The sequence below is a fragment of the Choristoneura fumiferana genome, chromosome 16 (assembly GCF_025370935.1).
Source record: "Choristoneura fumiferana chromosome 16, NRCan_CFum_1, whole genome shotgun sequence".
NCBI lineage: Eukaryota > Metazoa > Arthropoda > Insecta > Lepidoptera > Tortricidae > Choristoneura > Choristoneura fumiferana.
The window spans coordinates 17,108,585-17,118,787 of record NC_133487.1 but is presented as its reverse complement, the minus strand read 5'-3'; the positions used below and the strand labels follow the sequence as shown (position 1 = coordinate 17,118,787).

Here is a 10,203-nt window from a genome sequence, read left to right as displayed (position 1 = left end):
GCGAAGCGATTCAATGGTGCGTGTGAAGTTCCCAATCCGCACTGGGCCCGCGTGGGAACTATGGCCCAAGCCCTCTTGTTCTGAGAGGAGGCCTGTGCCCAGCAGTGGGACGCATATAGGCTGGGATGATGATGAATTATTCATAATTTTTATTTTGTCGAATTTCATTATTAGGGTAAGGCCGCGAATTTTAACCAATGTGACATAGAAATAACATAAAAAAAATACGTACGTTACCATAAAAACGTAACGCAAATTTTATAAAGCCTAGATCAAACTGGTAAAAATTCCCATTAGTTAACGTATGTATGAAAAAAAAAATACATGTCAATAATAAAGTGAAGTTTTTATTTTTACTAGAACTTTCTGACGATACTGATCTTAAATCTGTCCTATATGAAATCTATAGAGCTAAACATGAGAATGTGGAAGTAGAAGTACCCTCTAGTTGACGAACATCTTTCCAAAAGTGTATCTTTACATGCCTCTCTAACACTGACAATAAGGTGCACATTTATAAGCATAACGAATTTGGATGTGGTTTTTTTTATTCGACTGGATGGCAAACGATCAAATGAGTAAGAGATCACCACCGCCCATAAAAATCTGCAACGCCAGGGTATTGCAGACGCGTTGCGAACCTAGAAGCCTATGATGGATACCTCACGTGCCAGTAATTTCACCGGCTGTCTTACTCACCACGCCGAAACACAAACAGTGCAAGCACTGCTGCTTCACGGCAGGATTAGCGAGGAAGATGGTGGTAGCAATCCGGGCGGACCTTGCACAAGGTCCTACCACCTAGTTGTGAGCATGCTTGTGACTTCGACTGTACAAGCTATTAAATACCTCAAAGAAATGGCCAAAACCCTAAATCACAGGTTTTACCAATTTAGGAAGTAGTATCTTAGTTAAGTGGACAATGTAAAAAAGATGTTTTGGAAATAAATTATTATGATTATTAAGTTTAGGTAACAAATGAACTAAGTAGGTAAGTGAATCCTCCGTTTGTCTCTCACTTTAAATACGCTATGCATGTAGCAGGACGTGAACACAGAACTCGCCACAATTCTCTTGTGCCGATCCCTGCACCTACAGATTAAAATTTATTTAAATTCAAAATATCCATCTAACTAACTTACTGTGCGTGCAGTCATTGGAAACCTAATAATAAACTGGTGTAAGTTAGAATTTTTCTGTGAACTTCCCTTACCACATTTTTTCGTTACGTTATGTACAAAATACGTAGCATTTTGTAAAAATGTAACGTAATCGTAACGAAAGTGTAACGTATTTTATACAAAAAATCGTTTATCATGGTGAATAACGACATTTTGAACATAATAACACATGCCACTTACATGGAAAAGATTACCCTATCGTATGAAAAAACAACCAGTTAAAAATAATCACTACTTACCCTTAAAATCGAACAAGCACTTTCGACGTTTTTTCGAAAAAAAACCTCCGCGTCACTTTTGATGGTTGTTTGTCAACAACTGATGAGATTTTTTTATCTCATCGATGTTGCCCTATTAGAGTATTAGTTGCCAGTGTACAAAAACAAATTTCTACCGAAATTGGCGTAAAGGTAGCCTAATTAAGCGTCACCTAAGTATTCGTAACGAAAACGTGGTTTTTGGCACGTGAAAAGAAATAAATATAAAACATGAAAATTATTTGATTATCATGATTCCGCAATCGGTAGGACTATCGTTATATCATAAAATTTGTTTAAACAAAATCATGATCATGAGAAGTTAAATAGCATGAAAATAATAAGGTATTAAGTACTCGTGGTCAAAAAAAATAGTCAATTTTCGTTACGTTTTGGACGGTAATATATTTTTATTATTTTTTTAAAAGGGTTTAAATCAATTATCTCATTTGCGACCTTGAGAGTTTATATCGTGTCATATAATAAAAATAAAATTAAACCTCTAGGTGTTATCAGTTTTTTTTATCAGCGTTCCAAATTTGAAACGTCCAAATTGGTCAAAATTCGCGGCCTTACCCATTACTAAATGATCATTTGCATAACTCATGTTTTGTCGAATATTATTTTATCGAAAATTCACTTTGTCGATTCTTATTTTAACTAACCATACTAATCATGTAAACGACTGTTTGTTTCTGAATTAAATAAATGATCATCATATAGCAGAATAATGTTTTAAGTAATATCATTTGCATAACTCTTGTTTTGCCGAATTTTATCTTATCGAAAACTCACTTTGTCGATTCTTATTTTAACAAATCATCATATAGCCGAATAACGTTTTACCTAACATTGGATTGTCTAATATTGAATTATCATAATATTTGTTTTGCTTACTAACGTTATGCCTAATTTTGGTACCTAAATGTTTATTATAAAACAAGGACAATTAGGTAGGTTAAAATTGAAATAAATTAATCCATAATATTGTACTATTTTTTTATTTGATTTAAGCAAATAACAATACTAAACATAAAGGAAATAGGTACGACGACGAGCGAAGCGAGGAGGAGCGTTAGGTAGAACTGCGACCCTACAGTGCGAAGCGAGCGTGCCGCTGCAGCGGCCGGCGAAGCACCAGAACCGACTTTGTTTTATAATACTTATTTTTTTAGAATTAACTAACGTTATCATTATGTATTAGGATTCAAACCGTGATTAGAATAAATAAAATTATGCGATATTTATGTTAGACGAAATATAATTATGCCAGTCAAACATTATACGAAATAAGTTTATACAAAATGAAATTATGCTACATGTATGTTAGACAAAAAATACTTATATCAATCAAACGTTATACGAAATAAGTTTATACAAAATGAAATTATGTGACATTTAGGTTAGACAAAATATAATTATGTCAGTCAAACATTATATCAAATGAGTTTACACAAAATGAAAATTAGGTAGTTTGCAATTAGGTGAAACAAAATTATGTAAAGTAAGTTGTATAGAAAATGACTTTCACATAAATGAAAATTAGGTAAAATTAAACATTAGGTTAAGTAATATTAGGTTATCTAACATTAGGCAAAGTGAAAATAGGCAAAAAGTTGTCAGGCAAAACAAGGTGCAACCTGTTAGATGTCTGTTACTGCCAATTACTGAAAAAAACTTCACGATTCGTAACTATAATAATTAATCAATAAAGATTTTATACTTGTTATTTTTTTATAATAAAATTGTACCTAGTAGGTATATATATATCTCGTTTAAATAAATAGTTACGAATTTAAGCCCAGTCTGCCATATTAGGTACAAATTTTATATTATACCCGTAAGGTGAAGTGAAGGCAGGAGCGAAATGTAGAATAAGCTGGAAATTACTCCACCAGCCTAGCTCTTAAATATATTATGATGACTCGTAAGGTGATAACAAATTAGGTACCAATATTTTTACACCTGATAATACTCGTCTATAGGAATAGACTGAAGTATAAATTAAATAGTTAAAAGCTTATGTTTCTTTTTGGAGATAATTAGATAATCAAACACCCTGTACATGAGATAAATAAATGATCAGTGATTAAAACTTCTTTGACTGTCTTGACTTTCACGAGTAACTGGGCACTTTACTTAGATCAATAAATGTCAAAGTCACAATAATGCTTAATATAATAATAGTTTCCACCGAAAACTGGCAGATTATCAAACAAGTCGTCCACCTACCCACCGTGTCTCTGTCAATAGGTACTTATACTCTTTGCTGTCAACTTCGACACTGGCAGAATCATCAAAAAATTGATGGAGCCACTAGTCTTAAATCTTAATTGAATTGAATTGAATAATAGTTCTGTTGTTTATGACCAACGTGTTAACTTGGCAGCAAGTGTTAAATAATATTGTCACTCAAATGAAGAGGCTAATTATGTTTATGCGGAATATCAATTCATTTATATTTTGTTCAAGAAATTAAAGTAAATTACTTATCGTATAAAAAGTTTTATTAATTGTTTTGATCAAATTTAACACGTCTTAAAATATTGGTATTTAATTTGTAGGCACCTTACGAGTATATGGATGAATGGGAATAGAATGAGAAGTGGAACTGACGAGGAAAACCATTGTTTTTCAGAAATAAATTACAAAGTATTCAGGATTATTTTAACACAGTTTCTAATCAGAATACATCGTCGCAATGCACGTAGGTAGGTATGAGCATGCGTGCCTGTACTGCTTAAGTGTGTGTGTTTAACGTTTAATTTCTCAGTCTTTAACTAAACTAATGACTATCTGCTTGGAAATCAAGCAAGGCGTGTATTTAACGATAGTAAGTTAAATAATCAATATTTTTTTGTGTTTAACTATTTTTACTACACTGATCAGTTTTTTTTTCACGATAAATGGAGAAATATTTAAACGAATTAAGCAAAGTGAAATATCTAGGACTTGTTCTCGATAAGCGATTGTCATGGAAACCGCATATTGAAAAAATTATATCTAAAATATCATCGTTACGAGGTTTGTTTCGAGCAGTGGGTCGATCTTTTCCATTAAATGTCCGGTATACAATCTATAATACTTTAGTTATGCCTCGCATTGAATATCTGGTTGAGCTCTGGGTACGGCCGCAAAAACCAATCTGCAAGAATTACAAATAGCTCAAAATAAACTTATCAAAGTTCTCTTTAATTATCACTACCTGACTTCGACAAAGAAAGTGTATCATGCCACAAAAGTAATGAACATTGCACAGATCTACCAGTATAAAACATGTATTCTTATTTATAAAATACTTAATAATAAAATTCACACTGAAATATCTTTTATAAAAAGAAACCAAACTTCCCTCAAACAGCTAAGAAGAGCTCATTACATTTGCACACGATCGTCAAGAACTCACAATTATGGAAGGAAGAATATTAAATGTGAGGGGGTAAAAATATACAATGCTCTACCTAAGAACATTCAAGAAGCCGACTCCCTAGCAATATTTAAGAAAAAACTCAAGTGTTACATTTTAAAAAGTACCCAAGATAAATAATTTTACCGCACAATCAGAACGCGCCCTTATACTTAATTATCTTCGGCTCGTCAACTGATTCTCGAACCTGTTATGATTGTCGACTGGATGTCTTAGTTCAAGAATACCCTCAACTTGCTTTGTATGCTCATTTGTGAATAGTTTCAGCAAATTATTGTTACTTATTCTCATTATAAGTGATTGTTATCTTTTTGAGAAATAAATAAATTCTTAACATTAAATTCTTGATTGTTACAAACAAACCAAAATTACAGATAAACGAAACTAGCTAGAAATATTATAAAATTCACACTAATATTTAAAGTTCACTTTTAACGGAATATTTCGGTGGCGGCACTGGCATCCTGTAGTACCGTTCGTAGATGTCGTCCCAGAATCGTGCTCGCTTCTCGAGGAGGGGGCCTTTCAGCTTGATCTCCTCCCCGAGGTCCATGTGCGGGGACCTATTGGCTCCCACCGGGGGCCACGCCGGCAGCTTTGAACCCTCAGGTACTGGTTTACTAGCAAAAAAGAAATTATGTTAATTTTCAAGATCACAAATAGAAACGAAGAAACGACGAAACGAAACGAAACGAGAAACTAAGAAGCTACTGAGATCCTATTTTGAAATATTTCTCAGCATATGTTTTATTTTGACACTAGTTTATTTTTTCAGATGTCAATATTATTCACGATTATTATATTCATTTAGATTTGTTTAACAACGAAATATAAAATAGTAGTTTATTTAAAGTTATAATTTGTGTAGTAATAAAATAAAAACAAATGTCATCTATCTTTCAACGCGTGATAATTTTCCAAAAGTACCTCAGCAAAAAACTCACCCCGTTGTTATAAAGTTCAGCCACAATTCACGCATTTTTTCCCTCATTTTCAAATAATTCTCACTTGAATCATCTGTAATTTTAACATTCATATCATACACTGCCGCTGTTGGGGCACCATGATTAGCTCCATGAATTTTGGATAGAAATTCAGGCATGGGCATTCTTTCAATTTGAAAATGAGGCGAGAAGAAGGAATACTCGTACAAATATATGGCGTCATTGCCAGCTGCTACTTGAAGCTGCGTGGACCTCAGATGTGGATAAGTAAACATAGTATCAGTATAATAATCAATGAAACCTTGTACAGAATCTTCGCTGATAGGATTGTCTCCGAAATAAAATTCTTTGATGATTTGTGCGACTTCTTTCTGCTCCTCATCAGATTTAAACACTAAATCCAACGGTAGGAATTTTGCGAAGTTGTCATTCATTTCGTCTTTCCATAGTGAAAAGTACCTAATCATCATAAGTCCATCCATATTTGCGAACCCGTAGAGAACGGGAACCTTTCTGTAATTCCCTTGTTTCAAAATGTTAACCGGCGTGTCTTCAAAAAAAGTCTCGTCGGTAATGTTGCGCTCCACGCACGGTACGAAACCGATCGATGAGTCTTTTTTTGTAGCAAAATTATCCGATAAAAGTATGGGAAACGGAATGGTTTGGTAAAAAAATTCTAAGGCGAAAACGTCGTCTTTTTCTGTAAAATTAAGTTTCACGGCGTAATCTTTTGCTACTTGTATAGGATCATGTTGTATACTCCATACGCCGACGTTAGCACCACTTACAGGTATAACTCTGTGGTAAAGTCCATTTGGCATTTTTGAAAGCATGAGAAGGTCCACTGCAGAAGACCCCGAGCTGCTTCCAGTAATGGTCACGTCATTTGGGCTTCCTCCAAATTTGGCAATATTCTTGTTTACCCAGCGCAGCAGCGCGACTTGGTCCTTCATTCCCGCATTGCCGGGAGCGCCTTCTGTGCCCAGACATAGAAAGCCGTGTGCCCCAAGTCGGTAATTAAATGTTACTGCTACTATTTTTTTTGTCTTCACTAAACTATGAGGCAGCAGCATCTCACCCCATCCTATTTGATAAGCGCCTCCATGAACATATACTAATACCGACAGATTTGTCTCCTCTGTATCTGGCATATAAACGTTTGCAACAAGACAGTCTTCTTGCATATTGTATGATGACAAATCAAACATAGGAGAAAATATTTGGGGACAGACTATTTTGTTGTTGACTGCTTCATAAGGCTGCATCCAGACTGGTCCCGGAAGAGGGGCCTAAAATGCAAACTTTAGCTTTAGCTTTAACTTTATATAATTGTTGTCGCATTAACTCTATTTTGTTTTTTTTTTTTTTACGACTGGATGGCAAACAAGCACCACAAGCATCACCACCGCCCATAAACATCTGCAACACCAGGGGTATTGCAGACGCGTTGCCAACCTAGAGGCCTAAGATGGGATACCTCACGTGCCAGTTATTTCACCGGCTGTCTTACTCTCCACGCCGAAACACAACAATGCAAGCACTGCTGCTTCACAGCAGGATTAGCGAGCAAGATGGTGGTAGCAATCCGGGCGGACCTTGCACAAGGTCCTACCACCTGCAAATGTTTTTCATGGTAAACAATAATACGCACCTTAAATCTATCTTTTCCAGTAGGCGCTTTAGCGTAAGGTATACCTAAGAACTCGAAGACCTCGTCAGTCTTGTAGCCGCGCACGGGCCCCTGCGCGGTCTGCACGGTGCGCGACTCGCGCGCCTCGCTCTGCGCAGACGCAGCGCACGCGACTACCAGACATATCAGCGCAACACGCTTCATTGTACGATAGATATGCGATAGGTGTAGTTTTGGGAAAAGGAAGCTGAAACATGTAAAGTTTGATTAGAGACCTTTTTCAATATTGCACCCGTGCGAAGCCAGGGCGGGCCGCTAGCGTATAACATAATTTTGCCTGTATGCATTACAAGGCAGACTTACAGAATCAATACCAATAGCTGAAAATTATTGCGCAATACAATATTTATTATGCAACTTTTATGCTTAATTTAAAAAGATTAAATTAACGAAATTAAATTTTGAAAACTAGCCCTGTACCGCGGCATTGCTTACATTACATCAGTCTGTCAAATTAGAAATTAAAAGACCTTATTAGTTCATCTCTGGAATCATTAAGAAATATGTCTGACTTTGAAGTCACTAGGTCCTGGGGTTAGGGCTATGCATTCTCTGAGATATATTTGTTATGAGATAATTATATTCCGTTTAAATTGTAATACGTGTTATGATAATTATTTTGTTGTGATGGGCACCATGCCAAGAGGCCCATCTCTGTTTTTTAATAAAAGTTTTTGTTTTAGTTATTTTAATTTAATAGTAGTTTTAGTCCTATGGATATTTTGTATATTATTATATGTAATCGTTTTCTTAAATGAGTTGAGATTTCCGTTGGTACAATTTATATCTTTAATGATTTTAAATATTATTTTGACTTTGTATCCTACATTGTATCACGGGCAGGCTGAAAATTTTGCGGGTCGATATTATATACTCTCAAAATTTGGCCCTCTACATAGAAAATTACTTATGACTACATACATTTGAGGGCCAGATTGTTTTCCGCTCAGTAAGTATATATTGTGAAATGTATAGATTTATGAACTGTACTCGGTTTACCTTCAATTCTCGCTCGTCGACTAGGAGCCGTCTCTATATTGGAAGCGTTTTCACTTGTCACTTGATCTAAACACATAAATAACACTTACTGTATCACTGCGTGCACTCGAAATGGACTCAGAAAAACGTCAACACCAAGAACTGGATTCCAAACTTTTGATAATCTCAATCTGAAAAGCTAGTACTTCGAAACACGGCAAGCAAGACTCTTTACGAGTACATTGCAAGTACCAATGTTTATCAGTCATTATGCTCAAGGTCCTTTTCGATGTGTTGTATGTACATAGGTGTCATAAGCTCCGCCCGGTTGGCACGTGGCGTCAGCTGAGTTTAATGCCTGAGATGATTGTGCTAGCAAATATGTATTGATATAATGAAAATAAATAATGTATTTCTATCGGGAAAAGTCCGATGTCAGTCGGAATATGACGGCACCCGAGTGTCTGTCAATTATCTAATACCTTTAAACGAGCAATTCTTGTGTGTATTATATATAATCAGAATCTCGGATGTAAATGTATTTGTGTGTTTATGTTTTTTACATAAAACTGTCAGTGATTGACCCCTATCTTACCTGATGTTAAGTGCAGATGAGGCTAAAGGTGTATCTCACTGGTTCAGTAACAGCCTGTTATCTCTAGCCTTGAAGAGCCTAAAGCCTAGATATCCGGAAATACAGACGATGGGAGCGAATTAACTTCCTTAGCAGTTTGCATTGTGAATGATGAAGTAAATCATTTCGTGCGGACCAATGGAACACTAATACATAAAGGTGAAGACGCAAGACGCTCCCGCCATCTGGAAGTCCGTCGGCAAAACTCCTCCACCACTTAAGAACTCATTTACTCCACCAGTGGTCGATTCTTCGGCAGATATAGCCCACTGCCACTTCAATTTGCTTGCAATAAAAAATCTATCTGTAATCTATTTATTTTTAGTTTATAAGGTAATGTAAGTGTTGAAACTGTATAATATTAAATTGAAATAAATTATATATACAAAATTAATTTCCATAGATATTTATTTGTTATTCACTTCTCCCATTACTTGAAACAGTAACTTCCTTAACTGGAAATGGCAACTGACAGAATTCAATTACTTGTAATTATTATTCCAAGAATACGCTGTTCATCAACTAGGGCTACTAGAAATTCGAAAATGGAAGTTTGTATCGTACTGTCCCTCTCACTCTCGTATTAAATAATATTAGCGTCAGCGGGACGGAAAGATGTAAAGTTCAAATTTTGCACCTCGTAGTGTAGGGCCAGAGCCTCGACAGAACTTTAATAACTTTAGACGCGACTGAAATTCCCGAAGAATACATAAATATTCATCAACTGAAATACGCTTACTTATCGCTGTCCTTTACGTACGAGTGAGTAAAACGTGAGACGGCGAGATTCGTTTCGATAGTCGATAACGTTTAATTGGTCAGGGTTAAAATGAACAGCCGAGGTACTTACGGGGCTACCCGAGGTTTTCATCGATTTTTGACCAGTTTTGAATCTTATCTCCTTCTTTTGCACTACAGATAGAATTATAAGTCAAACGGCTACCGGTTCTGCAATCTTTTATCTCCATTTTTGTCTACCGGATTTTGAAGAAAATAAATACTTCAGCTTGTATGATTTTTTTAAACATTGTCTAAAAAAACACTTATTTCTTATCTCTATTGACGTGAAAGATCTAACATATACGAAATCTA

General features: G+C 35.5%; 1 protein-coding gene across 3 annotated transcripts; it reads right to left on the bottom strand.

The window, feature by feature from the left end:
* Positions 1 to 5,201: 5,201 nt before the first annotated feature.
* LOC141436654 (esterase FE4-like) lies at positions 5,202 to 9,459 on the bottom strand. Of its 3 annotated transcripts, none has more exons than XM_074099671.1 (4): positions 8,499 to 9,459; positions 7,461 to 7,686; positions 5,810 to 7,098; positions 5,202 to 5,485 (listed from the first exon to the last, which is right to left on the bottom strand). In XM_074099671.1, exons 2-4 carry the CDS (start codon positions 7,641 to 7,643, stop codon positions 5,284 to 5,286), a joined length of 1,674 nt encoding a protein of 557 aa, XP_073955772.1. In that variant the 5' UTR covers positions 7,644 to 7,686; positions 8,499 to 9,459; the 3' UTR covers positions 5,202 to 5,283. The 3 variants fall into 3 exon arrangements, with proteins under 3 accessions (XP_073955772.1, XP_073955773.1, XP_073955774.1); XM_074099672.1 differs by having other exon boundaries at positions 8,588 to 9,459; XM_074099673.1 differs by lacking the exon at positions 8,499 to 9,459 and having other exon boundaries at positions 7,505 to 7,590.
* Between the last annotated feature and the right edge of the window lie 744 nt (positions 9,460 to 10,203).